The sequence below is a fragment of the Alternaria incomplexa genome (assembly GCF_024043165.1).
Source record: "Alternaria incomplexa strain BMP 0042 chromosome Unknown scaffold_21, whole genome shotgun sequence".
Classification (NCBI taxonomy): Eukaryota; Fungi; Ascomycota; class Dothideomycetes; order Pleosporales; family Pleosporaceae; genus Alternaria; species Alternaria incomplexa.
In genome coordinates this window covers 340,439-368,297 of record NW_026249870.1, presented here as the reverse complement: position 1 = coordinate 368,297, position 27,859 = coordinate 340,439, and the positions used below count along the sequence as shown (strand labels likewise).

At 53.6% G+C, this 27,859-nt stretch overlaps 11 protein-coding genes across 11 annotated transcripts; 4 read left to right on the top strand and 7 right to left on the bottom strand.

Moving 5' to 3' along the window:
* Positions 1 to 676: 676 nt before the first annotated feature.
* J4E90_010392 (uncharacterized protein) lies at positions 677 to 1,999 on the top strand (the record flags this gene model as incomplete). The annotated part of the gene is made up of 1 exon (XM_051439905.1): positions 677 to 1,999. One exon carries the CDS (start codon positions 677 to 679, stop codon positions 1,997 to 1,999), a length of 1,323 nt encoding a protein of 440 aa, XP_051286332.1.
* A 414-nt stretch (positions 2,000 to 2,413) lies between these two features.
* J4E90_010391 (uncharacterized protein) lies at positions 2,414 to 4,876 on the bottom strand (the record flags this gene model as incomplete). The annotated part of the gene is made up of 1 exon (XM_051439904.1): positions 2,414 to 4,876. The coding sequence occupies one exon, from the start codon at positions 4,874 to 4,876 to the stop codon at positions 2,414 to 2,416; it is 2,463 nt and encodes an 820-aa protein (XP_051286331.1).
* Positions 4,877 to 5,352: 476 nt separating this feature from the next.
* On the bottom strand, positions 5,353 to 7,090 carry J4E90_010390 (uncharacterized protein; the record flags this gene model as incomplete). Its single annotated transcript, XM_051439903.1, has 3 exons — positions 5,353 to 6,355; positions 6,407 to 6,900; positions 6,959 to 7,090. 3 exons carry the CDS (start codon positions 7,088 to 7,090, stop codon positions 5,353 to 5,355), a joined length of 1,629 nt encoding a protein of 542 aa, XP_051286330.1.
* Positions 7,091 to 7,486: 396 nt separating this feature from the next.
* J4E90_010389 (uncharacterized protein) lies at positions 7,487 to 10,206 on the bottom strand (the record flags this gene model as incomplete). Its single annotated transcript, XM_051439902.1, has 2 exons — positions 7,487 to 8,761; positions 8,809 to 10,206. The coding sequence occupies 2 exons, from the start codon at positions 10,204 to 10,206 to the stop codon at positions 7,487 to 7,489; spliced, it is 2,673 nt and encodes an 890-aa protein (XP_051286329.1).
* A 545-nt stretch (positions 10,207 to 10,751) lies between these two features.
* Positions 10,752 to 11,895, top strand: J4E90_010388 (uncharacterized protein; the record flags this gene model as incomplete). Its single annotated transcript, XM_051439901.1, has 2 exons — positions 10,752 to 11,243; positions 11,293 to 11,895. 2 exons carry the CDS (start codon positions 10,752 to 10,754, stop codon positions 11,893 to 11,895), a joined length of 1,095 nt encoding a protein of 364 aa, XP_051286328.1.
* Positions 11,896 to 12,092: 197 nt separating this feature from the next.
* Positions 12,093 to 14,211, top strand: J4E90_010387 (uncharacterized protein; the record flags this gene model as incomplete). The annotated part of the gene is made up of 4 exons (XM_051439900.1): positions 12,093 to 12,101; positions 12,146 to 12,660; positions 12,710 to 13,928; positions 13,978 to 14,211. 4 exons carry the CDS (start codon positions 12,093 to 12,095, stop codon positions 14,209 to 14,211), a joined length of 1,977 nt encoding a protein of 658 aa, XP_051286327.1.
* Positions 14,212 to 14,347: 136 nt separating this feature from the next.
* Positions 14,348 to 15,415, bottom strand: J4E90_010386 (uncharacterized protein; the record flags this gene model as incomplete). The annotated part of the gene is made up of 1 exon (XM_051439899.1): positions 14,348 to 15,415. The coding sequence occupies one exon, from the start codon at positions 15,413 to 15,415 to the stop codon at positions 14,348 to 14,350; it is 1,068 nt and encodes a 355-aa protein (XP_051286326.1).
* A 422-nt stretch (positions 15,416 to 15,837) lies between these two features.
* On the bottom strand, positions 15,838 to 17,582 carry J4E90_010385 (uncharacterized protein; the record flags this gene model as incomplete). The annotated part of the gene is made up of 3 exons (XM_051439898.1): positions 15,838 to 16,251; positions 16,304 to 17,144; positions 17,191 to 17,582. 3 exons carry the CDS (start codon positions 17,580 to 17,582, stop codon positions 15,838 to 15,840), a joined length of 1,647 nt encoding a protein of 548 aa, XP_051286325.1.
* A 1,543-nt stretch (positions 17,583 to 19,125) lies between these two features.
* On the bottom strand, positions 19,126 to 20,331 carry J4E90_010384 (uncharacterized protein; the record flags this gene model as incomplete). The annotated part of the gene is made up of 1 exon (XM_051439897.1): positions 19,126 to 20,331. One exon carries the CDS (start codon positions 20,329 to 20,331, stop codon positions 19,126 to 19,128), a length of 1,206 nt encoding a protein of 401 aa, XP_051286324.1.
* A 3,717-nt stretch (positions 20,332 to 24,048) lies between these two features.
* J4E90_010383 (uncharacterized protein) lies at positions 24,049 to 25,187 on the bottom strand (the record flags this gene model as incomplete). Its single annotated transcript, XM_051439896.1, has 3 exons — positions 24,049 to 24,265; positions 24,313 to 25,025; positions 25,083 to 25,187. 3 exons carry the CDS (start codon positions 25,185 to 25,187, stop codon positions 24,049 to 24,051), a joined length of 1,035 nt encoding a protein of 344 aa, XP_051286323.1.
* A 561-nt stretch (positions 25,188 to 25,748) lies between these two features.
* On the top strand, positions 25,749 to 27,740 carry UTP25 (rRNA-binding ribosome biosynthesis protein utp25; the record flags this gene model as incomplete). Its single annotated transcript, XM_051439895.1, has 1 exon — positions 25,749 to 27,740. The coding sequence occupies one exon, from the start codon at positions 25,749 to 25,751 to the stop codon at positions 27,738 to 27,740; it is 1,992 nt and encodes a 663-aa protein (XP_051286322.1).
* Between the last annotated feature and the right edge of the window lie 119 nt (positions 27,741 to 27,859).

The window sequence follows — 27,859 nt, the reverse complement described above, 5'->3', positions numbered from 1 at the left end:
ACCCTAACCCTAACCCTAACCCTAACCCTAACCCTAACCCTAAACCTAACCCTAACCCTAACCCTAACCCTAAGTCTGTTATTCTCTATTCTAATAAAGTTAGAAGAAATATAGTAGTAAAACTAGTAATATAATAATAGACTAAATAGCTATTAGACTTAAGAGTTAGTGCGCTAAAGAAAAGCTAGGTCTAAATAGCGTTTAGATAAGAATAATAACTAGATATATACATATGATATAATTAACTACACTAAGTATCTATTCTAATAGAGATACTAATCTCTCTACTATAGTAATAGCTTAGAGCTAGGCTTTTAGTTCTACTCTTTATTTCTTATTAGTTCTTATTAGTACTTATTAGTACTACTAAAAATTGCTTAGGCCTAGTAGCTCTAAGACGTTCTCTAGAGGAGGTTATACTTATATACTATCTATAATAATCTTAGAGCTCTATAAGTAGAGTAATTACAGACATAACGTAAGAAAAAGCGTAGTCTTTGTTGTAGAACGTAGAGCGGGTAACTTCGCGCGCAACGTCGCGCGTAACGTGACCTCGGCTTTACGACCCCACACGCGGCAACACGACAAGTCGGCTACTTCGCGCGTCAACAACCAACGTCATGCCACAGCCGTGAACGCAACAACAGCACCGATGTAACCACCACTTACGCCCACGATGCTATCCCCAGCGGCAGCGCGCACTCTGCGCATCTCGCGCGCAACACGCACCGCTTCACGCCTCCGCATCCACCCCCCAAGATGCCGCTTCAGCACCTCCCCCCGCCACAACATCATGGAAACAACAGGCTTCACGCCCACGCAACTCGAAATACGCGGCGCCATCTTCGCGCTCTGCTCCCGCTTCCCCAACAGCTACTGGCGCGACCGCGACGACACCAGCAGCGACCCCTCGGACTTCCACGCCGCGTTGGCCAAAGACGGGTGGCTCGGCATCGCATTACCAGAAGCATACGGCGGGTCTGGGTTGGGCATCTCAGAGGCGACGATGATGATGCAGACAATCGCTGAATCTGGCGCTGGCATCGCGGGCGCGCAGGCGATTCACGCGAATGTGTATGCGACGCAGCCGTTGGCTAAGTATGGGAGTGAAGAGCAATTGAGGAGCACGATACCGAAGATCATCTCGGGGGAGTGGCGGACGTGCTTTGGGGTTACGGAACCGAATTCGGGGTTGGATACACTGCGACTGAGTACCTTTGCGAAGAAAGACGAGGATGGGAAAGGGTATAGCATAACAGGCCAGAAGATATGGATAACATGTGCGCAAGTCGCATCACGCATGATCCTACTCGCACGAACGACCCCACGGGAAGAAGCCTCAAAACCGAGTAAAGCGCTGAGTCTATTTTGCATTCCGCTCGATCGCTCAGCGCCCGGACTGGACATGCGACGCATCAAGAAGATGGGCGGGCGCGCCGTCGACGCAAACGAAGTCTTCTTCGACAACTACCATATCCCCGCTTCATGCCTCGTCGGCGGCGAAGGCGAAGGCTTCAAAATCATCCTCGGGGGCATGAACGCAGAACGGTGTCTGCTCGCAGGCGAAGCCCTCGGATTAGGCTACGCGGCCCTCACAAAAGCCGCCGCCTACGCGCGCGAGCGCCACGTCTTCCAGCGGCCCATCGGCATGAACCAGGGTATCGCGCACCCCCTCGCGGACGCGTACATGCAGCTTGAAGCAGCGAAATTGGTTACGTACCACGCGGCGCGGCTGTATGATGCGAGTAGGACGGATGCGGGTATTAGGCAGGACGCGATTGGGGTTGCGGCGAATAGCGCAAAGTATCTTGCGGCTGAGGCGGCGTTTACAGCGTGTGAGAGGGCGGTGCTGGCGCATGGGGGGATGGGGTATGCGCAGGAGTATGATGTGGAGAGGTTTTTGAGGGAGTGCTTTGTGCCGCGGATTGCGCCGGTGAGTAGGGAGATGGTGTTGAATTATATTGGGGAGAAGGTTCTGGGGTTGCCGAGGAGTTATTGAGTGTGAGGGAACACAGCAGGAAACGGATTTGAGGGTAGCAGAAGGGGAGTTAGGAAACATTCATCACTACCCTTCCGCCTCCACTACCCACCCAGAAGCTCTCGGGGTGCGGTGAAGCTATGGGGCATGGGAAGGACTTGGTGGAAAGCACTGTTAACAGCTTAGGAAGTAAATCCTTGATACATGTACAAAAGCAAGGCTACGTAAAGAGAGCCTATCGGATAGCTATTCATATATCCATATCCAACATGAATAACAACTAAGATCGTCTCTAGTCATATACAACAAGAATCAAACGCTATTTCCAGTAGTAGCGCTACATGTCCAACGAGACTCCATAGCGCCGGTGAAGATCGAATACCAACGCCACGCTATCCCAACCCATGCTTCGCTTTCAACAGCGCAACGCAATCATCATTCCGTCTTCTCAGGCTCCTCAACCCTCTCCTTCTCCTGCACCAAATCAACCTGCTTAACCGGATGCAGCAGCACAGCAGGCAAACACATCCTCCCCTCACCCGCAACCTCATATTCCTCGCCACCATCATTATCAACCTTATACCCCATCCAGCGTTTCCACAAGTTAGGTGCAAAGCCAGCGTGATAGTACCAAGTCGTACCCAAGAAATTGTGCTGTCTCTCGTCTGAGAACACGGACATGCGGGCGCCGCCGCTCGCGCCATTACGGCCGTTGTTGAAGATAGCGGCGAGGTATTGTGTTGGCCATTTGCGGTCGATGAACACAGGGTGAGGGGCGTACACGGCTTTCAGGCCGTGGTGCAGGGCGCAGGATGCGGGCCACATTTCGCTGAACATGGTGTGGCGGTGACGGGCTTGTTCGCGGTGCATAGTTTCGAGGAGACGGCGGGAGAGGCGGCCGGAGGTGTTGATGGCGGTGCGGCGAGGGGGCAGGCCGTTCTTCTTGTCGTAGCCGGTGACGTCGTCGGCGAGGATCCAGTTGGTGTGGTCGGGGTCGAAGAGGGGGTTGAAGACGATGAGGTCGGCGGGTTCGCCAACGCCCCACTCGTATTTGTCTTCTGTGATGGTTGTGTTTGGTTTTACGTTGTCGTCGATTTCGATGTCGGGGTAGTCTTGGGGGGGCTCGGGACCCCAGACTGGCTTCTCGGGCTTCTGCATTTCGGCGAGAGGGACGTGTGGGTTGGGTGGGAGATGCGAGGACCATTTGTTCGCTTGGTTGTTGGTGCCGTGCTGGGTCTGCCAGTGTACCATCTGCTTGAACTCTTCCCAGGTGCCGTGGACTGATGGGACGTAGAACCGGGCGTCGCGCTCCCACAGTCCTTTGCGCGGCTGGGCGGTCGTCCATTTGGAGACTTGTTCGAAGAGGTGGTAGTGGTGGCCAGTATACCGTACGTCCATCTCCCAGTGCCAGAAGAAGTCGAACTCGGGGTGCTGGTGTGCAAAGTACGTGACTGGCATGAAGGTGGAGCGATAGACGCCGTGTACAGGTAGCCCGCGGTAGTTGGACTCCTCCAGACCCCCATAGATCAAGCCCATCTGACGTTCCGACCAGAGCGTGCCCATACCGGCGAACTCAGCTGGTAGCGCGTTCTTGAGGACTTCCTGGTGGATCGCCTCGTCGGCCCAGATCTGCTTGTTGTCGTCGTGGACTTGGATCAAGAAGTGGACTTCGTATTCGCCGCCGGACGCGAGGCTCAACTCGGAGACGAGTGCACGCAGGTACATGATGTCTTCGTCGTCGTAGTTATAGTCGTCCCATGTTCGGACGAGGACTGCGGTCCTGGGGAGGAGCGTGTTGTGCGCCGCCTTCGGTTGTAGCACGGTGCCGTTTGTGGGAGCGTCGTCAGCATCGCGTTTCTGCATAGTGAATGATTCTGCCCGGGACTTGGGTTGCTTCTGAAAGCGGCCCTTGTTCTTCTCCAGGCAGCGGTCGATTGCCTCCGCCCAGCTGACGTCGCGGAAGTCAACCTCGGCGTCCACCTTCCACACGTCCTCGATGCCTTCGCGGTCGCCCTCCATGCCAGCGCCTGTTCCACCGCGCCGCTTGCTGTAGCCGAGGCCATACGGACCGAGCCGTCCGAAGCGCTCAAAACAGACATCGTCCCTCAGACCCAGTGTCTCGTAGCTTCCAATGACGTTATCCGGCATACCCTGGGGTACGCCCTTGTATGCCCGCAGCCCTGGCACCTTGATGGTGTCGTTCGCGTCGAGATAGCACGTCTCGACCGGCCCGTATGTGTCCACGTAGTTGACGCCGCTGTAGTCTGGGTACGGGTCGAACGGTATTGATTCGGCAATGTGTGCGCCCTGCGACTGTCGCTTATCGACGTCGCTCTTGGGCTCCTCGGCAGGCAGCTCAGGGTCAATGTCCTGCTTGGTGGGGTATTCCGGCACGTTCTTCTCGCGGCTCACCAGCGACCGCACGCCGCCGTGGTACCGCTTCAGGAACGGGAAGCTCTCCCAGACGTTGGGCGGCGGCGGCGGCTTGTTCAGGCCGAGCTCTGCATTCCGTATCGAGGCCCAGCTGCTGCTGAAGAGGAAGTACATGAAGAAGAGCAGCGTACTCGCCACGGCTAGCCCAAAGTATCTTGTGCATGCCCGCGGATTCCGGTAGCTGTATGCGCTGACGGTGGCTTTCGAAGGGGCTCTCCGGTGAGATTTGGAAGACGGCCGCAGCGGTCTCGATTCGATGTTGTTCGGGTTCGGGTCGTATGCGCCCGACGATTCCCGGGATGAGGATGGGCTCGTTGTGCCCGAGGACATGTAGGCTTCGTAGTCGTCGCTGGCGTAGCCCTTCTCGTTGACTTCGCCGTCCTCGACATCGCGCTCGTGGGTCGCCGCCTGGTTGTACGACTTGGCTTTCCGCTTGCCCACGGATAGCGGACGGAAGCCTAGCATCTCGATCGGGGAGTGGTGCGACGGTGACTATCGCATGTGCGGTGAGGTGACGGCGTTGCGTGAGGTCGGTGCGAGGGAGGCAGCTGGCCAATGAGGTTGTTACGTAAGGAGTCAAGAGGTGAATTGGATATATACGTGTCAGAAAAGCGTATCAGTCGTATCAATGCGTAGCGATGCAGTTGGCGGTGCTGGTGCTGGTGCTGCTAGTATACAAAGTTGCAGCCCGCCCAGGGTGCACGCTCGGAAATCGGAAAGATTGCCGCGCGCACTAAACATGGCGTTGGCGGAACAACCGCTGCTCACCACGGCTACACAGCGCTACACCTCGAACGCCGTCCAGCATCGCCTATCGCATAAGGTTGAATGAGCTCTCATGTGCTTAGTTCATTCAAAATGATTAAGATGCGCATGATGCGACGTCTTATACAACGACTTCAAGCCTCTTCTCCGCGCTCAAATGCTAATGCATTACACTATCATGACTCCCGCATGCTCACCTTACAAGGAAACCCATCCACCGGATGCGCAGCCCCCTGCGGCACCTGATACGCCCTCTCGCCAAACACCTCTCTAATCCCCTTTGACGGATTCCGGCGATCCCACTCCTCGTACATATCCTTCACATCAAACTCCCTCACCGTCATAGCCAGCGTAATCTTGATATCCAGCATCGCCAGCGTTTGGCCAACGCAATTCCTCGGCCCAAATTCAAAAGGCCGCCATCCTCCCTTTGGCGGATACAAAGCATGGCCAGGCTCGACGAGCCAGCGTTCGGGTAAAAAGGCGTGAGGCTCGGGCCAGTAGTTTGGGTTACGCTGGATTGCGCCGTGGACGACCCAGATGTTGATGTCTTGGGTGGGGTATTTGTTTCCGTTTTTGTCGCGGAGAAAGACGCCTGGGAGACCGCCTCGCATGCCTGAGGCGGGTGGGAAGAGGCGGAGAGTCTCCTTGACTACCGCGTTCATGTAAGGCAGCTTGTTGATTTGCTCTGGATGCTTCTTGAGCACACCGGCGGCTGTGTCGTTGCCTGCGCCAAAGACTTCGTCGAGCTCTGCGCGAGCTTTAGCCAGAGCTTCTGGGTGCTTGGACAGCATGTAGAGACTGTATACGATGGTAGCGGCAGTGGAATCATGTCCAGCGAACAGGAACAGCCGGATCTGAACGGTCGCCCACCGCTTGAATTCAGGGTCGAGCTTGGCCGCTCCTTTCCGCTCGCCCATGTACGCGGCTATCGTGATATCCATGACAGACTTGGCGCGGGTGGACGGCTTGTTGCTACGCCAATCTTCATATCGCTTGTCGAGCTCCATGCTGATGTAGCGATCCATCGTTTTGCCGTTTCGCCATTCGATCCACGGACGGTACGGGTTCCAGCGCTTAAACGGATTCATCTCTTGATCCCGGCAGTTCCATTCTATGGAGCTACGCATCGCTGCTGCGAGGGCGTTGTGGCTGGTCATGGAGTGCAGACGTGCGTTGCTAGTTGTGTTAGTACGTGAGACCCACGTGATGATCTGTTGGTATGCTTACATGGTGATGACGCCGATGAGATCCATCATATAATCACACGTCAATCGATCCAAAGAAAACGTATCCCCCTTCTTCGCATGCTCTCGCAGCAACCCCACATAGACCTCAGCTTCCTCAATAATATGCGACGTGCTCTCCATCATAACCCTATCACTAAACCCCGGGTTAAACAGCGCCCTCGACCTCTTCCACTCCGCGCCATTCATATCGAAAAGATTCGCACCTCCCGCGAACGGCGCGAAGAACGGAATCAGAATGGGCGGCTTGGGCAGATCGTGTTCCTGACATGCCTGCATCGCCATCTCGGGCGACGTGACGATCATTAGCGGACTAGTGAACGGCCAGAGATCGACGTAGAAGCAGTTGTCGGAGTCTGGGAAGTCGTTTGCGAGCAGGCTAAAGGCATCGGATTGCTGCGAGCCTTCGGGGAATTGCTTGAGGAGGTCTGGCAATACTGTAAGATTCCCGACTGCGAAGTTCCATGCCGGAACTGGCTTTGAGGAGGGGAATGTTAGCTCATGGGTTGTGGTTTGTTTGGGGAAGGCTGCGTACCATGCCCTGCTTTTTGAGCCTGTAGAAGATCATGCGCATCTTCACCAACTTGAACATGAAGACTGCAATGGCGGCAGTCGCTGCAGATAGCGCGATCTGCCATGCCGCGCGCTTCACATCTATTGACTCCATTGTACGCTGCCTCTGGATGATGTTGTGTCCCTCCGGCACACCTCGGGGCGTAACTGTCGTGAGCTTGTCGCGACGTTGCTAGCAGTCACCACGGGGCGTATACATCTCAAAGTCGAACAACAATGAAGAGGATAGGGGTATATTGATGTCACGTTTCGCAACGGCCTGGCAATCGCTTTTGTAGCCCGTCGCAATCGTAGCCATATCGGTGGTCGCGCGGTGCTACCTGGCTAGCGCTCACCGCGCTGAAGCGAAAACCAACGGGGCGTAGCGGCACAGGCTGCCACCGGCTGTTCTTGCGCTACTGGCTATCAATCACAACGCTCCGCATCCTTCGCTGCATCCTTCGCGGGGTGCCTTGCAGACGAGGCCGCCAGCCCTACGAAAAACTCCTCGCTAATGCCTGTCTATGCTTGATTTCACTTCCGCCCATTTCTTCACCACCGCTGCCTTCTCAGCATCACTCGCACCACGAAACGCGACCGCAGATCGGCGCAGCTGTATAAAGAAAATCTCCGCCTGCAGCGCAGTGAGATGCCGAGCCAGGAGGCCCCTCTCGACGCCTTTCAAGAAGTATCCTGGCAGGCCAAAGACCGCTGACAGTAGTGTTAGATAAGCGGATAAGCGGAATATTCGGAACCCGAACTTACCGGCTCCCAAATGGAGATATAGCCCAGCTAGACCTCGCCCGATCCCTTTGCCAAAGCCCATGGCGCCTTCTTGTTTCGCGCCGAGATAGGGGTGTCGAACGATGCCTACGAGTGCGTCGCTGAGGCCGAGCACGAATTCTTTGCCGGCGAGCTTGCAGCCGCTACCAAACCCGGTGATTTCGTCTCTTTGACGCGCGGGGTCGTTGTGAATTGCGTATGAGGGTAAGTTCCGGAAGCCGTTCGCGATGTTGTAGAAGAAGGCGACTGAGGCTTTGGCTCCTGTAGCCGCAAGATCACCAACATAATGCGCGGTAGCGCTTGTGATCTGATATCCACGGCCTCCTCTTGCTCTCCTCGCAGCAATCTTCTCGCGAAGAGCTGAGATGCCCGGGCGGTTCTGCGGCTTCTCGAAATTGTGCGTGTAGTCATCATCGCATGACTTCTCCGCCATCCTGTACGCCAAATGGTGAAAGTGTTTAGATGTTATACCCTTCTCCACGTCTGGCTCATCAACAGTCGGCACTCTTCTCAAGGCTTCTGCGTCGGCGTCCGTCTCGCGAGGTCTCTTCTTCAGCCGCTGCGAGAACTCGCCTGTATCGGTACCCAAAGAAGCCATGAGTCCTCCAAAAGCAGCGACGACACCGACGAATGGCCCTTCAGCACCTTCATGGGTGTAGTAATGCCGATGTTGCAGCAAACGTAGATGCTTCAGATCCAACCGTCTTTCTTGGACAAGCACGGAGGCTGCCAAGCCACTCAGATGTGCTCCAGTCTCTTTGTCACGCCAGATAGCTAGGCGATCCGGACAGATATGACATCGCATGCCATCAATGCCGAGTTTCTGCTGGAAGTCGCGCACAGTATCGCCAGCGCCGTCTTCCTCCGCAATACTCTCGGCCATCTTTTGAACAGCGACCTTGACCGAATCTTGGAGCGCAAAGTTTATGCTTGTCGCAAGGCTCTCGGCAGTCATCTGTTTGAATGGGACGGGCATTGGTCCAGCTCCGGCCTTTGCAATCATCTATCATATTGTTAGATCAGCTCAGTCAGTCATTCATGAAGACTTACCTGCCCCCAGAAGGGCTGATCACCGAAGAAGGGCACAACAACCGTAGGCCTTCCTAAGGCAATCCCGGCAGCTGTCGTACCCGCACCTCCGTGATGAACTACACAAGATACCCGCTGAAAGAGCCAGTCGTGCGGACAATTACCAATGAGGTACACATCATCCGGCACATCACCCGCACCCACGCCGCCCCAGCCCTTGGACACTATGGCCCGAACTTTGGCTAGCTTCACGGCCTCGAAGATAAGCTTGGTGAGAGCCACTGGGTCATCCACCACTATGCTGCCAAATCCAATATACACTGGAGGAGGGCCTTTCGCAAGGAATTCAGCCAGATCATCCGGCGGCGTGTAATTCGACCCAGCGTCCAGGAACGAGAAACCGGTAATGGTGATGTGTGAGTCCCAGTCAGGTGGCCGCGGGATCAAAGCCTGTGACCAAAGGTAGCTGTACGGAACATGAAGTCGCGTAAGCAAGCGATGACCCCAGAGTGGACTAATCGCATCGAGGTGTAATGTCTGCGTTCTGAACTTATTGATGACATCTCCGAGACCCTGCCAAGTGAGCAATTCCATGATGCCGAAGCTGAAGTAGTTCGCGACCGACCTCTCAACTTCGCCATATTCCATGGCCGCTAGGGGGTGGTGGAAAGCCTTTGTTGGCGACCATGGCATGGTGAAGACCATGTGCAGCGGAATGCCAAGCTTCTCCGCGCAATGAATGTGGCCCATGGACGGAGGGTTGGCAATAATCGCATCTGCGATGAACAGATCCTCAGGCGCGTCCACGTCTAACGCTGGAATCCTCTCACCCATGCCATTACCCGCCTCGATGCAACTCCTCCAGGTCCCCTCCATCATCTCGGCCATCTCTTTTCGTCGCTTGCCAATCTCGCCGGCTTTGATGGACTGCATGTTTGGTAGTAGCCCTGGGTTCTTCACCATGTAAGCCATGAGTGCTTCGGGGTCGCCTCCAATGGAGAAGAACTCCACCCCGTTGCTTTCCACAAAGTCCTTAAAGGCTGGATGCGTGCAGATGCGCACTCGATGGTGATGTGGCGCAGCTTGTAACAGCTTCGCAATCGGAATGAAAGGCTGCACATCGCCGCGAGACCCGCAGATATGTATCGCGATGTTCAGTCGTGGTGCGTCGATACTGCTGGTCTTGTCGCTGATGAAATCATCCACCAGAGTCGTGCTGCCTCTTCGCGGTTTTGCGCATCCCGGCGGTCGGCATGCCGCGGAATCTTTCTGGAGCTTGTCGAACCAGTATTTCAGATGCGTCGTGTTCCTGTGGAATTGTATAGCGACCTGGCCGAACGTGTTGACTCTTCCGGTACTTTGCGCTTTCCCGTCATGGTACTCGCCGCGCTTCTGTCTGGAGCTGAAGTTGAGAGGCATTGCGATACCGGCTGCACGCGGCTGCTACATCAAGTCCTTGTCAAAGTATAGGGACATGGAAGATGACGAGATGATTAACGGGCATCAACATGCTTCCACGTTGGTTTGAGTAATCAGTCTTTCTCAACTGTCGCTAGCGCACGCTTACACCTCTTACTTGTTCGGTACCCAATCTGCAGCCCGCGGATCTTCTACGGCCAACCGAGCCAAACACGTCGCGTTGCCACGCCCGCCCAGGCGATCAACCGCCCCCAGCAAACCTTCGCACGAACAAATTGTGCTCGGCCGTGAACGTCTCAATAGTCTGGACCCGAATTCGAGCACGTCGCATCGCGGCGCAATGATCGCCCGCAGGGACAAAGCCTATCACATTGTGGCCGAGCGCCGCCTACAAAGGCGTCACGACCTCTAGCTCAACGCCGCCGCGGGATTAAGCGGAGGGTCGATGACATGTGAACCGACAGTGACCATCTTAATCATTATCATCGACCTGCACATACGACTCCGTATCGCACGCAACACCGGTCGCGCACACTCACCCAACCATGGCCGAAAATGAAGAGAAGGGCATCATTGGGCGGGCGCGTGGAGTGTCGCTGTCGTTGCTGCACACGACACCGCAGCTGGGCATGTGGCAGGCCACGGCGACGGCAATGGCTCAAGCACCGAACTTGACAGAGTTACGAGAGCCAGAGTCTGGAGGGTCAAACATCACGTTCGATGCGCATGGCCATGCCACTCGAGTAGCGGTTCCAGACGAAGACGGAGAGCTCACCTTGGTCAAATCCCAGACTAGGATCCTTGACCAGCCAGCCACAGACGCGATTGTACAGGGTGAGGTAGACGAAAAGACTGGGAAGAGGGCGCGCAGGCCTCATGGACATGGACTCCACCGTCGACGAACGTTGAAAGAGAAGCACGCGTCTGCGGACAAGGAGCCATGGGGCCCTACCATCAAGCACGGTCTAAAAGCCTTCTGGGTCTTCTTCCTCACCCCCTCCGGCTTCCTAATCACCATATACGGCCTCAACATCGTCGTACGTACGCGCTCGCCCCATTAACCCCTCCTTGCACTAACAATCCAAGGCCTGGGGCGCAATGCTCTTCTTCCTGCTCCTCAACGCCGCGCCCGCCATGTGCCACCCCAGCTGCGACGACGACTACAGCTCCCGCAAAATCTGGCTCGAAATCGACAGCCAAATCCTCAACGCCCTCTTCTGCGTCACGGGCTTCGGCCTCGCACCCTGGCGCTTCCGCGATTTCTACTGGTCCATCCGCGCCGTCCACTTCCACGACTCAAACGCCATGCGCCGGCTTTGGAACCAGAACAAAGCTTGGTTCCGGCCGCCGGCCTGGTTCACGGAGAATGAGGGGTGGAGGGGCGAGGAGGAGTTGATGCCGCAGACGTTTACGGGGGAGAGGGCGCCGCCGACGGCGATGTGGAAACTGGCTTTTACGGTTGATATGATGGTTTTGAATACGCTGTTGCAGGCTGTGCTTTGTTTCTTCATGTGGCATTATGATCGGTTGGAGAGACCGACGTGGGCGACGGGGACTTTCATTGCGTTGGGGTGTGGGGTTGCGATGTTTGCGGGGATTATGTCGTGGTGGGAGGGGAGGAAGGTTAAGAAGATTGAGGGGCCGGAGATTAAGGTTGAGACGAAAGCTGCGGATGTGGAGAGTGGATAGGGCGAGAGATTCGCTTGTCTGCGTTTTTCAGTCATTGCATGTGTTTACTCCAGTGGACGAGTTTCTGCACCGGTGGTTCTTGCCATTCAAGGCAGGCTTGGTGGTGGTGCAGCGTGGCTGAGTACCCTCGCCAGTGCGGGGCATCTTCATGCGGCACAGCCAGTGTATGCATCTCAGCCTTGAGGAGGCGCAGCGACATGAATCTGGTACACACAGACGCTTTAATGTATTTATCTTATCATCACAATAGTCGCGAGGTTCCCGACGCGGTTTCCACGGCTTCACGACAATGGCAGAAATCATCGGGTTGGCAGCTTCCCTGATCACCCTGGCAGGCGCGAGCGCGCAACTAGCCCGAACGCTCCTCGAAGTCGCTAATGTTATCAAGTCTGCAGAATACGAAGCCAGGCTCATCGCCGCAGACATTTCTGTCTTTTCGAGCTCGCTCACGCAATTGAGTATGGTCGTGGATCTGCCACACTCGAAGACGGAAAAGCTTCGCGAGATCACCGTCGTCTTGATTGCCGCATGCCAAACCCTTATCGAAGACCTGAGAATGCTTATCGGAGAGCCAGTTCAACATGATCCTTCACGGCGTGCTTTCACCATTTCGCTCATACGGTTCCGATTTAGGTGGATGAAGGTTGGGCCTAAGGTCATGTTTGTCAAAAGCTTGGTGGATTCGTTCAAGACCACCATCATCGTCCTTGTTTCTACCATGAACTTGGCTGTCGTACTGCAGCGAGATGCCCCGGACTCTATCAGGTAGGCAGCATAAAGTTGCGGTAGCAGTATCATGCTGACGTTTGTACAGCGAGAGTCTGAAAACACAGGTCGAGAGCAACATTAAGTTCGCGGAAGACGCTACAGAGTGTCTATGTCATCATCGAGATGCCCAGCAAGACGACGGTTCTTCCTTTACGCTGACCCTGGATCCCAGCACTGCAATAGACGCCGGAGACGCCGGAGACGCGACACCGGGTGCGGGCGGAGAGTTGGTTGTACGTGGTGCAACACAACAAAACATTACTAAAAGGCACGACTCAACCATCTTCCAAAGCGGGGACTATGACGAAGGTGACTGCGCCCTCCAGGCTGCTCAAAACTGTACACAGATCGTCGAGATGCAGCAGATGTCTTGTGCGTTGGCCAGAGATGTGCTAGATCATCGGAGTCTGAAACCGACGTGGAGCTGGAATGCGACCGAGAGGTTGTCTGCGCATGAGGGATCACAGGATTTCCCCGCAAGCGAAGATGGGTATTCGACAGCGGATACTGAAGGAATCCAGGTCTTCCCCGCAAGCGAAGATGTTTACTTTACAGCGGATACTGAAGGAATCGAGATTGTCTCCGCAAGCGAAGATGGTTACTCTACAGTGGATACTGAAGCTTATGCAAGAACACCGTCCGAGGAAAAAGGCAAAGGGTCGGTACGTCACAGCGAGCCACAAGAACGACGGATTCCCTTTGCGGAATCATTTGCGCATACACGACGTCCGGACTCCAAGGCGAAGAGAAGCAGTAATCCGACTGTCGATACTGGTGTGCATCGGCAGAAGTCATCAGAGCGCGATGACGAAGAGACGGTGCGCTATGGTAGTTCACGGCAACACGTTCCACGCGCTGAAAATGAGATATTCGATAGGCTAGAATATTTGCTTACATCAAAGGAGGAAACAGATAGAAAAGCTGCTGAGAAGGCGAGGAGAGATGCAGAACTTGCGAAATTCGATAGACTAGAGAATCTGCTTATATCTCAGCAGGAGGCAAAGATCGAAAAGGAAAAGGCAAAGAAAGAGGCTGCTGAAAAGTTGAAGGCAGAGATGGAAGAAAGTCAAATGGACAGGGTGGAAAAGCTGATTTTGGCGCAACAGGAGGCGAAGGCTGAAATAGAAAAGGCAAAGAAAGAGCATGCTGAAAAGGCAATAGCAGACGCAAAAGAAGTGGAGAAAGCTAGAACAGCGACACTCGTCTTCCATGATGCAGTCGGCCGCAAGTTCGAATGCCCCTGGCGTTTGTGCAACACTTGGGAGGTAAGTAGCTTGCAAACTTGCTTAGAGTTCGCAAACTAACTTGCATTAGGGAATGCGGGATTTCATCGCAAAGGTCAGCTCCGGCGTAGCAGTGCTCTCCCAGCTAGCCGACAACGGAGAGTACGATCTACTGAAAGACGACCTCATTATTCCGCCGCATCTCTGGGAGAGTATGGTAGCTCCGGGTTCATCGGTGACCATGCGCGCCAGGAAGTTGGCCTCGCCTCCGGTTGACAAGAAGGCTTCATGGTTTCGTAGGTCGATAAGTAAGGGAAGTGGCTAGGATGAGATACAGATTTTGTTACATTTGCGAATATCGAGGCGGGCGCTGGCAATGACTCCCGTTCAACTAGGCTATCGCGTCCTTCGCTGCGCCTGTGCCTACTATGCTAGCAACACCTGTCCATTTCGCTCTCGCTCTACGAGTCCGCCGAACCGTTATATGGATTTTGCTCTTCATCAACCGTAATCTCCCAGCCAACCCTCTCCAAATCCTTTAACACAAGCTCCTCGAACGCTCTACTAGCCATAGAGTGAGGCGTACTCGCCGGAACCAGATCCCTAAGATGAAACGAATGTGTGTCCGCCATATTCCGTATCCAACTCACCTGCAGCGCCTTCTTCTCTTCACCCTTTCTCGCCATAGCCAGCAGTTCCAGGATCGAGGCCGATAAACCATCGTTGGCGACTTCAAGGCATACTTCGTATCCCACATCGAGCAATACGTGGCGTGCTAGGAGGATATTTGGAAAAGCGTATGTCGACTGGTACAATTTGCGCCGTGGAACAATGTGCGCGCACGTGTGATAGTAGTGACGCTCAGCCCGGCGAGGCCGTGTGAACTGGGTGTAGCGATAAAACTGCTCCGTAGACTCCGAGAAGATCTGCTGGCTAGTCCATATCCACGCGTACTCTTGCGCGTGTCTAGGTCCCTTGCACGTGTCCCCGGTCTCTAGTTCTGCAAGATCCCATGGCGGTAGCTGTATCTGGCTAGCTATGTATGTACCAGTAGATGAATACTCAGCCGTAATGATAGGGCCAGAGGGGATAGTATCGTGCTCCGCGAAGTTCCAGGTTAACTCTTGGTAGAAGGATATCATCGTGCCACTCCAGGCGTGGTGGTATACCAGATCGCGGATCTCTCTCGGCAGTCTGAAGAACCGGTCAAGAAGCTCTTTGTGGTGCGTTCTGGCTTTTTGTTTCGATCTTGCTGCTTTGCGGTTTTCGTGTGGAAGCAAGGCCTCGATGAGGGATGGCCGTTCCTCTTCGACTTGTTTGCTCAGATCAGCCGCCCGGTAATGTGCCGCGTATGCCTTTTCCCTCGCGCGTGCGAGGAGTTGGTGGAGATGGGCTATGCGGTTTCTTATGGCTCTTCTTTCGAACTTCTCTGCGCGTCGTGCAGCTTGGCGCTGCTCTCGTGTGGGGGTTTGATCGACGACTACTACCTCCTGTTCATCAGTCCGTTCTTCTGGCTCATGTTCGTACATCGTAGCGCACCCCGCTAAGAGAAATGGAGTGGTGCAAAAGAGAAGACAGATGTGTGCAGAGCCTTTTGAGTAGATGGATGACTGCGCGGTTCGCTACCAGACTTGCGACACCTACAGCTGTTCCGTGGTTCGCACACAACCCACAGATACGAAGAGCCAACCAAGAGTCTGATGATTGCGATCTCTCTCATTTGAGGGGTACCTTCTGAATAGGATGGAGATGCATTGCGGGCGTTGTGAGTGGCTCATCGCTCGCTCTGCGCCATCGCAGTACCAGTGGATAGAGCGGATGACAGAGCCAAACCACGAGTAGCATCGCCAAAATTAATGAAAGAGCATAAGACGGGAAGGAAGAGAGAATGCATAGAGGTTTATATACGAAGAAGGAAACCATCTTGTATTCCGTCCTGACTGTCATCACCCTACTCTGTCTCAAAAAGCAGATCTTCCATCAAAGTGGAATCATGAGACCAGTACCAGCCCAGCTTACCGCGCACATTCCACTTATCTCCACTTGTCCTTTCGGAACGCGCATTCAATCTAAGTTGCAGCTTCGAGTACATCATGTACGGCTGGCAGCGATCCGAAGCCCCCTCTCGCGAAAGATGGAGAGTGAGGCACCTGAACGCGCCTTGCCCGGATCCCAAAAGACGATCTGCAATACCGGTCGCACATGCGATAGTACTCTTTTTGTTGAGTTCGGGGTGGGGGATGTTGCCCCAGATATCCTGTACGAGCTTTTCGCTGTAGTCATTTGCTTCCTGGGGAATGTGCAGCCAGAGATCAAGCTTCGTAAGATTCATCCCTACCAGGGCGACCAGGTGTTGCGGATCGATCTAATGGTACGATTAGCGCGGCTATAAGTTGGGAAGGGGGAGCGTGGCTTACGTTGCGTTCGCAGGGTGCGTCCCAGCCTAGATGCCTGAGCCTAGGAAATGTCCGCGCGATGTCCTTCAAACGGCTCAAGGGCATGCCAACCTTGTGGCAGTATGCTTCGAATGTCGGCCCAAGGATCAGTGTCTCGAGTGTATCCTTGTGCTGCTCAATAGCGGGCCAAAGGTCGTCTATACCCGCTTGCGCTCGTGACAGGTCGAGATGTTCAAGTGCATCAATCGACTCGATGAACCGCTTCGCAGGCGATTTGTCACCTTCCCACATCCCAAAACTCAGCACTTTGAGCTTGGGGCAAAGTCCCGTGAAGCAAGAAAAGAATTTTTCGGGATGTTCGCCGCCGAAGTCAAGCTTACGCAGTCGGGAACAGTCGATAGCATCACGAAACATGCGACAGTAGTCGGGATCCCAGAGATACGCCGTCTGGCCATGATATCTCAAAGTCTGAAGAGTCATCTCCTCGAGAAGAGGTAGGCGCATACCGGTGGTGAGATCGAGACGCGGTATCTTCGCCGGCTCCGTATCGGGTGTGAAAAGGTTATGACCGTCTTGCAAAACTTGTAGCCGAAGAGATCTAATGTTCCCGCCAGTCGCCAGTGCTTGGGAGAGTCGGGGCCACTCGGATCGGCAAGGGTGCTCGGGGGCGAAGCCCTGCATGTATACCTCGTAGGTCAAGCTAACAAGAAGCGGAGATGACAGGAGCTTCATGTCCATCTGACGATGTGCAACACTCTTTGCCGTCTTCCGGTCGACGACAATAACGCGTATCTCAGGCTTCGGCCACATCGCGTGGATCATGTCGTATACTGCCGGAGGTATGTGCGTGGAAGTCTCCCAACTACGAGAGTCAGTATCAGTATCTTGAACCGGTTGAAGGAACATACTTGAGTGATCGAAGATTCCTGTGCTGTATAGTCTTGTTGAGTATCGTAATCAGGTCTGCAGAGGGTACCTCGTCTTTGACGGTGATACTGCGGATATGCTTCGTAAGGTCACCGTGCTCATTCTTGGAGAGCTTCTCCACGAGTGCCTGGTATGCCGTTGACTCTCCATTCAGGATGATGTTACGATATATGTAAGGCAATGCCGCATCGTGCAAGACTTCGGAAGATTGTGCCACATTCAGTAGGTCTGCGGGTGATGTGTCCACAATATCGGAGAGAATGAGGTGGTGAATGTCATCGGGAACGACGTTTAGGTTGGCTGTCTGACTCGCAACGCCCTGCGACCAAGCGGAAGCGGCGGCATTAGCGATGGGAGTGATGCGAAGTGACATTGTCTCCGTGTTTGAATGATAAAAAGGAGGCGTGATCAAACGACTATAACGATCTTCGATCTGACTGGAGATGCAAGACATCTTTATACCTTAGTCTTCCCCAGGCAGAACTGTGAAGTAGGCGCAGCAAACGACGCGGTGCCAACAGGACCGAAAGCCATCACGACGACACGAGATTCTGAGTCTGCCTGAGGCAACTCCACATTGGGCGGTGAGGTGAACATCTCGTGGCCTGTTCCAGAATCAAGACCCTAACATGGATGATCGGAAGCATGATCAAAGGCTGTCGTTAAAGTGGACGAGGAGGTGCCTCGTGTCGTTTCCATTAGGCTGAACCGCCCAACGTTCACCGCCACGGCTGCGCCACGACTGCGCCACGACTGCGCCACAACCCCCGATCCCTTCGCGGCGCCGAGTAGTCATGTCTTGACCTGTCCCACGCGAAGATATCGGAGGGTAGCTGGATTGCTCCGTGCTTGTGGTACCCCGAGTTTATTGTGTGAAGCTTGGATGAGGATGACGACGGCGCGCCAGTCAACGCGGGTTGAGTCGGGCTCTAGCCCATCACAGTGGTCGTCGGTTTTTTTTGCTGTCATGGGCATCAATAAAGAGCGCAAAGGTTTCCGTGAACCAAAAGTCTTCACCCACCATTTGTCAGCCTTCATTAAGATAGCATAACTCCTCGTCATGCAACGCGCAGTTGTCGCAGAATCGGGTGAGGTGGAATTTCCTGCAGAACTTCTAGATGAAACGCAGGATCGATTCTTGGTATTCTCCAGCCGTTCACCTATGTACTGGGCCTTGGAACTTCGCACTTTTGGCCGAAAGATATGGAATCAGATCACGTCCCTTGGCTACGTCCATTGGTTAGATAACGGCCAGCGGCTATCATACAAAAGTCTGTAGCTGGACATGCAGGCATTGCGATGGTTCAATCACGACCCAGTGGAGCTGTGTTAATCTCAATTGAAACAGCTTCTCCTTATCCAGCCAGAGGAAGCCAGGGACCGGGTCATCCCTGGAATAGATCTGTCCGAATTACGGGATGATCCGACAAATCAAGAAGCAGGTTGGAGCTTTCGGAAAGACTAGCGAAACAGTCTGCGTACAGGATAATGGGAACGAGGTTTGTCAAGGGTAGATGGGCGGCAAGTGCTTCGAAACCATGACTAACACAGGTCCTTCAACACAACCTGGGGAGTTATTAAGGATGTAGCAACACTGAAAGTTCAGCAAATAGGGAGAAAAAGAGAAAACTGTCCTTTTGCGATGCAACACTTACGTTGTTTTTAAGACGTGTCAAACATTTCTTAGTCTTAACTACCAAGAGTCCTTTCACCGGCGATACTTGAGTATCATTACAGTTCTCCAGAATTCCAAACAAAAGTGGGATGTGTATATGTTGAGTGAGTGAACTGGATAGCTAATACATGATAGTGAGCGACCGAAACAGGACGCGTACATTCTAAACGAGTGAACAATAGGAATGGTACATGATAATGAGCGACAAGTACAACTGAAACATAACAGCTGTGGAATTGATTCAGTTCAGCTTAACTTCCTCGATGTTCATACCGTCGGTAGTGTTGTATTGGATCTCCGATAGAGTGAAAGAGCCGTCAGTGCGAGTAGCTACGAGCCAAACACGTTCAGTAAGGAATATTGAACAGGTGTAGGGCGGTACGTTGTATTGTCGTCTGTCGGTGAACTCTTCGTATTCGTTATACGAAGAGGATTGTGTCGAGGTGAACTGATAGTTGAGACTGACGTCTATGCCTCCACCCAAAGCCTTGATACCAAAGGACGACGTGATCTCTACACCAGCTGAGTGCACCATCTCTTGTGACTGCGTCGTAGAGATACCTTTCTTGATTGTCTTCTCGTCAATGATAGTACCTCCACCGTTATTGGAGTGTCGTTTTTCAACCAACCATGCAGTACGTCTCCCAAGCTTGCAAAACGGATCAGATATCATGCCCAAGCTCGTGACATGTGTTGGTGGAAAAAAGGCCGTGAAAGGTAATTCAACCTCACACTGTTGCAGCTGGCTGAACAGGTCTCCTTCGCGAGGGATTGTGTCCTTGGTGAATGTTGGCGGTCTTGCACTGAAAGATTTGAAATTCTTTGGACAAGGAAGTACTAGAACCCTGGCAAGGTCCGAGGAAGGCTGTCGATATGCTTTGATAGCCCTGTGGCAATCGGAAAGGACTGTAACCTTCTCGGTTCCGTGTATGCTAATCTGGGGGGGAATAATCGACCACACTGAACAGTCGTGATTACCTCCGGATTTTGTGTCGTCCCAGAGGCTGTTCGGGTTGTAGTGCGATTGCATAGTCAAGTCCGATCGAACACACCATATCGCATTGGTTGATGGACGTTCGTAGCTGCTCGTCCAGACGTCCCCCAGCGAGACATACCCAGTAGGCGCAATAGGTCGCCAGACTGTGCCATCATACTTGCCGCCGCCGCCCCGGTCGTCCCACACCCAGTCGTAACTAGTAGGGCTTGCAACAGCTGGCGTCCCAGAACTCCCAGGAACGTTTCCAACTAAGATCGTAGCTCTCTTATCTTTCTGGTCATCCCATTTGTCTTGACCAAAAGATCCCACAGGACGCATTGCACCTTGGGAGTTCGCAAGATAGAACTCCCCATACCGGGCAGCACCTGTATCCTTCTCATTCCACTTCCATACGAGGTCCTTGGTAAGCGTGACTCTCAAGTCACCATAGTCGCGGGTTTTGTTCGTCATTCCGACTGGCGTAGTATCCAAAGTATCGAGGAAGTTCTCAAATGCTTGGAGAATCGTGTTTGAAGGCAGAGATGATTGAGTGTAGATTGGTGACTGACACTCGATGGGAAACGCCCGATGCTTTATACTTCGTTCTTGTTCTTTGAGTAAACCTGAAAGTCCGAAGATCTCACGAATATACTTCGATATGCACCCATCTATTGCCTAGTTCCTTTTTGGAAATCGTCTGTGAGAAAACTGCAAATGGGCTCCTCTCTTCGGAGCAGCACCATGATTGGAATTGCATTGCTTTTTCTCATGCTGCGAAGCACATGTTAGAAATGATCTAGACTAGATTGTGGAAGTAAAGTTGTGTTACACAACAGCAGCGGTGAGAAATTCTTGTGTTACATAACAGCAGCGGTGAAAAATGCGTATGCTGCTTGAAGGCACAAAAGCCGTGCTGCACTGCAACACATAAGCTGCGCGAGCCACATAGGACTAGCGCTGAAGAAATTGGGGCTGTGGTATTCGTGAAAGAACTGACTGTCACTGATCTGCACTCTGCATGTAGATAGATACATGCCTGCACTGCTTGTGCAGCACACCATCGCACGCTTCGTATCTGTCGAACATGTGTGGGATTGCAGGATCCTCAGCTTGTGCATCAAGGAGAAAAAGAAGTGCATTATTTTATGTGCACCAAGTGTAATGTAATGCCATTCATCCGTTACAAAAAAGAAGAGTAATTACAGAGTATGAATCGATGAAAGTGAAGTTGTATACACTTATATAATGCACACTACCTTCAAGTTACCTTTTATTCAGCTGAAAAGCTTCGAGAAGAACTCCGTAAGATTACTAGCTGAACAATCGCTGCAAATGCTAAGGAGACTTCTGGTTGGATACGTGGGAACCCCACATATCGGCCCGTTTACACATCGTTCACCCCTCTTAGCACATATGCATATGCACAATGTATGGGTCGGCCCTCGCCGATCGAGTGCATGTGGAGAGAACAGACAAAAGGAATATAAGAAAAGAGGGGTGCAGCTTGCTTTTTGCACCTAGATTACTAAACTTGTCAGTCTATTCGTGTTAACCATCCGGTGGATTCAAAGCCATAAAAACGAATAAAAGACTGCCGGCCGGGTTCAAGGGGTTTAGCCTGAGCGTTGTTCGGACGCGTACTGTTACGCGCTGTGCGCTTGCGCACGTGACCGAAATAGTATCGAGGATTCACGAACTGGGCCGGTCATCCGTTATCCCTGAGCACTACTCGGCCCGATCTGTATACTTCTGTGTGCCATGCGTCGACACAGCCCTTCCATGCGTTCGTGACTCGTCCACTTTTCGTCTTAATCTTACCACACAATTGTGTTGCACCCAACCTGAACCTAATGAATGTTATTGTGTTTGCCTGTTAATTAACGAAGAAGGTGGATCGTGATGTTAAGCATTTCTGCGACTATCTAATGCTACGTTACACGAAACGGCTCACCAAGGTTTGATCTCGATATACGCGCAGGAGCACCAGATCTGCACCCGATATAGGAAGAGTGCACCAAGATATGACCTTGATGGAAGAACGAATGCACCAGATTTGCACCTGATATAAGCAACCACAACATAATAAGAAGGCTCACCGTATCTGACCACGATATGATGCACCGAAATCGACACATCGATATGAGAGAAATGAAAGGGAGATAGCGATTCAAGCCCACGGCACGTTTATGTCCGATTCGGTGGCTCCCGACACGCAGCATCCGTCGCCGTCATCATCGCGACATACTCCAATCCGCGCTCGAATTCATTTGCACGGATTCCAAAGCGTTTTCGATTCGCCGATAGCACGGCGCGATCCTCACGGACCATGTTCTGGATGCTTTCGTAGTCTGGGCACATGTTTTTACACCGTGCCTTAAGGGCCTTGAGCTTCTCTTTTCGCGCTTGTCGTTCTTGTTCCAGCACTTTGGCCGATGTGTTTGCGTTGATAAAGGTCTTTCCCCAGAGTCTGACGTTGGCAATGTAGTCAGTGTGTTCATTTCTGAAGGTTTGACATCGCGTCCAGAATTCTTTGCTTCGGAGTCGCTCATCTTCTTCATCCAAGCATCATCGTTATCAAGCCGACGGGGTGTATGCACAAACCGGAGCCAAGGTCATGGTAAGCCGATGCTATTCCGGTGAGTAGTAACTTTCCGAAAAGAGTTTCTTCTTCGGAGGCTAGGCGAGCGAGGATGAACATCTTGTTGTGGAACCATCCAGAGTATTCCAATCCAGCGATGCGGGTGACCAGTTTACCTAGATATCCAGATTGGTCTTCATCGTAGTGGGCGGTTCGATCAATTGGTCCCGAGGAACATCGAATGTGGAGCCATGGCATGTGTGCGAGTGTTGAGTGCCTTGGTGGCGTGCAAAGCTGTTTAACAACCTTGCAGAAGCGCCTGATCTGCCACTTCCTTGCTTCGAGTCCCGGCAGATCCATCATGAGGTAGGCTCGGTGTCCCTGCTCGGTCGATTCTCTCAATGTGGGGGTGCTCTTGCTATCGATTTCTTGATCAATTTGCATCGTCAGATCAAGATTTCCAGGGTGGTCGCCGATGTAGCGGCGCATGATCGATACGATTCTCAATTCTTGTTCGGGGGTGGGCGGATTGCCATGGTTGTCAAGCAAAGCGCACGCTTACAGACAAGGCACTTTCTGTTCCGAGGTCACGACTTGTCCAGCGTCTTCCATGGGGCCTGGTGCACCATACAGTCTCGAGAAAGCGGGATTGCCATCCATGTGACGTTCAGCCAAGTCTCCATTGACAAGGCCCGAGAGGACTTCCTTGGACACACTAGCAAGGGTGCCAATCCAATGTCAGCGGCATTCGATCAATTGCGTGTCTCTGATCAAGGGATGGTGGCGTTTTAATTCGTCATGGTGAACGCGGTCAATGAGATCGAAGTAACCAAGCTTAAGGGCATCTGCCATTGGTACGGATTCAAATTATTCGCTAAATTGCCGATTTCATAGTCGTCATCGTCGTCACTGCCAATTTCAGTCTCAGTCGCTTTCGTTGTCAAGTGATTGGACGTGGTGATGGCCTGAAAGCAGTCAGTAATCGATCGCAGGAGCTATGGAATGTCCTGCGCGACTTCCTACGAGATATCGTGCAAGGTAAGAACACCGGCACTCACCTGCGAGAGGCTTCCGCAGCGCTGTCAATTCGATTAGAGATCGAGGCGTTCGTTCTTGTTACTCGCTTATTGAGCATATTTGATGCCATATGGTGGGTAGTGCAGTAGTTTTGGTGTTGTGTGATTGTGGTGTCTGAGAAATGAGGTAAAGGTGAGGGACATCTTCAGTCACTTCAGACAGGAGTGGAAAGAGTCACCTAGAACCGTATACGTCAATATGATCACACTGCAATGTCCGCAATCTCCAGCTTCTGTTTGATCGTGTTTATTCCATCAAGCCTCATGCATCTGGTCAAATGCCATCAGTGCTGCCATCAGAACAAAGCAGTAGTGATACAGCGCACCATACAGTGCTCTACTTCGCCAGCGAGCGAGCGGTTCATTCATGCTTCAGCTCGCTCGCCTCTCCTCATCATCTCGGCCCATTGCCCTTCGTATCCAGACGCGCAGCCTTTTCTTTCTTGTTCCCCGAGCGCTATGCCGCGCTTACTGCGTTAGCAGTGGCATGTCACTAGAACGCCAAACTCCATGCAGTGTGCCTTTTCATCCCATTCATGCCTCCTGTTCCCTTTGTTGCCTACCCTTGCCGCCACCTCGTCGGTCGCCGCCCTTGCCCCTGTTGTCGCCGTCCTTCTTGCCATCGCCAGCGAGAGGGTCGCCACCGCCCATGGTGAGCGCGGCGGTTGCGAGACGGTTCGAGAGATCGATTTGTGTGCGAATGGTGTTGGCGAGGTATGATACGACGAGGACGTCTTGGATGTGTGCGTTGCTGTGCTTGTTAGCACATGTCTGGTAGGATAAATGATTGTAACGTACAAGTCGCGCTCAATGTCGGCGGGCTCGACCTTGGGTGCCAGGCTGAGTGCGTTCATCAGGAACTGACCCAGCGCCGAAGATGGCTCGGCCTCCTCGTCCAGCACGTTGTTGACGTAGTTGGAGACGCGCTCGAGCATGTCCAGGACGTGTGTGATGGCCGTCTCCAGCGAGTCGAGGTCCGTCATGACGTCCTGCGACCGGTCCTCGCGGTCCTTGGCGGACGAGATGAGCTCCAGGCCTGACCGCTCGGCCTCGCCGTACTTGATCTCGTGGGGCACGGGGATGAAGAGGCATGAGTCGGCGGCGCGCTCGGCGGTGACACCAATGGGCGCGGAAATGTAGGTCTTGGACTCAATCTCCTGGCCGGGGACGGTCGAGACAGTCAGGTGGACGGCGGGGTGTGGCCATGTGCCGTCGCCTTGCTGGCTGTAGAAGTTCTGGATGAGGGCGGAGAAGGTGTTGAGGTCGCTGCTGGTCGCGTACCAGCCGACGAGGACTTCGCGGGGGTTGGCGCGCAGGTGCAGGGCGAGCATCTGCTTCTGGTAGTCCATGTCGACCTCGACCTGTTCAGCCGTCTCGGTGTGGGGGACGGCATAGCAGTTGCGGATCTCGATCTCGGTGCCGTCTTCGCTGCGGGTGCCGAGGAGGGTGCCGATGACGCGTTCTTGCTCGGCGGGGCGGCGGAGGGAGTGGTCGAGGATGGAGAAGACGGCCTAGTATTGCGTGTCAGAGAGTAGAGCAGGCAGCCTCTCGCTTGGCTTGTCGCATACCTGGGGCTGGATAGCGACGTTCAGCGGGGCAGTCGACGGCTGGGCGCCCATGGAGGCGGGGCCGAGCGGGCGCGCCAGATGCAGGAAGGAGTCGTTCTCGGCCATGGTGGCGGTGGTAATGGCGATGGGGTCTGGCGTCGTGGGCGTGGTGGTGAGGCGCTCGGGGGACGTCAAATGTGGTTGGTGGGGCACGCAGCGATATTCTTCACGAAATCTGGGCAGGTGCGTTCGCTTGCACGGACCATCTGAACTTTTTCCCGACATCCATCCCAACGCGACCATACGATCGTCACCACACCTATCTCACCTCTCTCTGCTTGTAGAAAAGATAGTCACGCCCTAGATTCACATTCAACCGACACTGCAAAAATATCCAAGCCCCTCGAAAGACTTCCCTCCCATCAGCGCATACACCGGCGCACACCGGCGCAACCGACATGGCGCCAATGAGAGGACGAGGCGGATCTCGTGGACGAGGCGGCTTTCGTGGAGGAGGAAGGGGCGGCAGTAGAGGTGTTGGAATGGGAAGGGGCAGAGGCGGCATGAGAGGTCGTGGAAGAGGCGGATTTGCCGCAGCGAGAACACGAGACGAGGTCGAAGATTCGTGAGTACGGATATTGGTCGCGGGTGCATTAGTCCAATCCTAACAGTACCAGAAACATCCCCATGCGCGAACCCACCCCATCTGACGAGAGCGAATCCGACGTATCAGAAGACGATGCCCCGGACGAAGAAGAAGAAGAAGAAGCGCAACCCATCTCGAACGCCTATGCGACTCTCCTGCAGTCTTTCTCGTCGCGCAATACTGGTTCGGAAGAGCATCGCAAGAAGAGGCGGAAGCTGGAGCACTACGAGCCTGAACAGGAGGTCGAATTAGACGACGACGCTGAATCTACCACCCTGGAAGGCGACGAGGCCGAGGGCGAGCAGGCAGACGTTGAGAACGACGAAGACGCGGACGAAGACGATCGAGAAGAGCAAGAGCTCGAGCAGGCCTACCAGAAACACTTTGCGAACCCCAACGAGAACGAACTAGCGACGCGACTCAAGCGGATAGCTGCCAATCAGTGGACATCACAGAAGCTGGATCGAGCATCTGGGAAGGGAGTAGGCATACTCCAGGTTCCCAGCGACGAGGTCAAGCCGAACAGGAAGCTAAGAAGTGTGCGCGACGTCCAATTGAAAGCGCGGCTGGTGGACAACGCACAGAACAAGGTCGGCGCTTTTGATGAGCTGGAACAAGCCATCGCACCCTCGATATTTGGCTACCAAGATCTGCTGTTCGGCGCAAGAACGGTGCAAAATGCCGGCCGTCTACGAGACATCACCTGTCTACACGCCCTAAACCACATCCTCATGACGCGCGACCGAGTACTCAAGAACAACGCCAAGCTAGCCACAGCAAAAGACGACGACCCAGACGTCGAATACCGCGACCAAGGTTTCACACGTCCCAAGATCCTCTTCCTCCTCGAGACGAAACAAGCCTGCGTCCGCGTCCTAGACAGCCTAACCAAACTCCACGACTTTGAGCAGCAAGAAAACAAGAAGCGCTTCCTCGACAGCTTCTCCCTGCCCGAAGACAAATTCTCACCCGACCGCCCCGCCGACTTCCGCGAACTCTTCGAAGGAAACGACGAAAACGAATTCCGCATCGGCGTAAAGCTCACCCGCAAAACCCTCAAATTCTACTCCACCTTCTACAACTCGGACATCATCTTCGCCTCTACCCTTGGTCTACGCCGCGCCATCGAGACCGGGGACCCCAAGAAACGCGACTCGGATTTCTTGTCGTCCATCGAAATGGTCATCATGGAACAAGCCGACGCAGCGCTAATGCAAAACTGGGAGCACGCAGAATACGTCTTCGAACACCTAAATCTCCAGCCGAAAGACGCGCACGGCTGCGACTTTTCGCGCGTGAGGAGTTGGTATTTAGATGGCCATGCGCCTTACATCCGCCAGACGATTGTGCTGAGTGCGTTTTTGACGCCGAAGATAAACGTCTTGTATAACAGATATATGCGCAACTACGCCGGCCGCCTGAAATACACTCCGGACCACACGGCCGGACTTATCGAGTCACTCTCCTGGGGTATAAAACAAACGTTCACGCGGTTCGACTCCCCATCTCACCTCACAGACCCTGATGCGCGGTTTAAGTTCTTCAATACATCTATCCTGCCGTCTATAACCCGGTTACCGAAAAGCCCAGATGGCGGGTTGGGCGTATTGGTCTTCATACCATCTTACCTAGATTTCGTCCGCGTCCGCAACTCACTTGTGGATTCCGATATCGCATACGCATCCATCAGTGAATACACCGACGCAACCGATGTCCGCAAGGCGCGGTCCCATTTCATGAACGGGAAACACAGCTTATTGCTGTATACCGGCCGCGCCCACCATTTCCATCGCTATAATCTCAGGGGTGTGAAGAGAGTGGTCTTTTACGGCGTTCCTGAGAATCCCGTGTTTTACGACGAGGTTGTGGGTTTCGTGGGCAAGTCGATTGAGCGGGCAGAGATTAGCAGGGCGGAAGCGAGTGTTAAGGTGTGTTTTTCGCGGTGGGAGAGGATGGAGTTGGAGAGGATTGTGGGCGGGAAGAGGGTGGGGAGGATGGTGGGGGATAAGGGGGATGTTTTTGATTTTGTGTAGATGTATGTGTTTGTTCGAGTTGGGTTTGCTGGACTGCTGCGTCTACAGAAATCTTAAGAGCTAGTACAACTTTCCTCGTCTTTCAGATCCTCCCGAAAGCCATTGCAACCATCGTACAC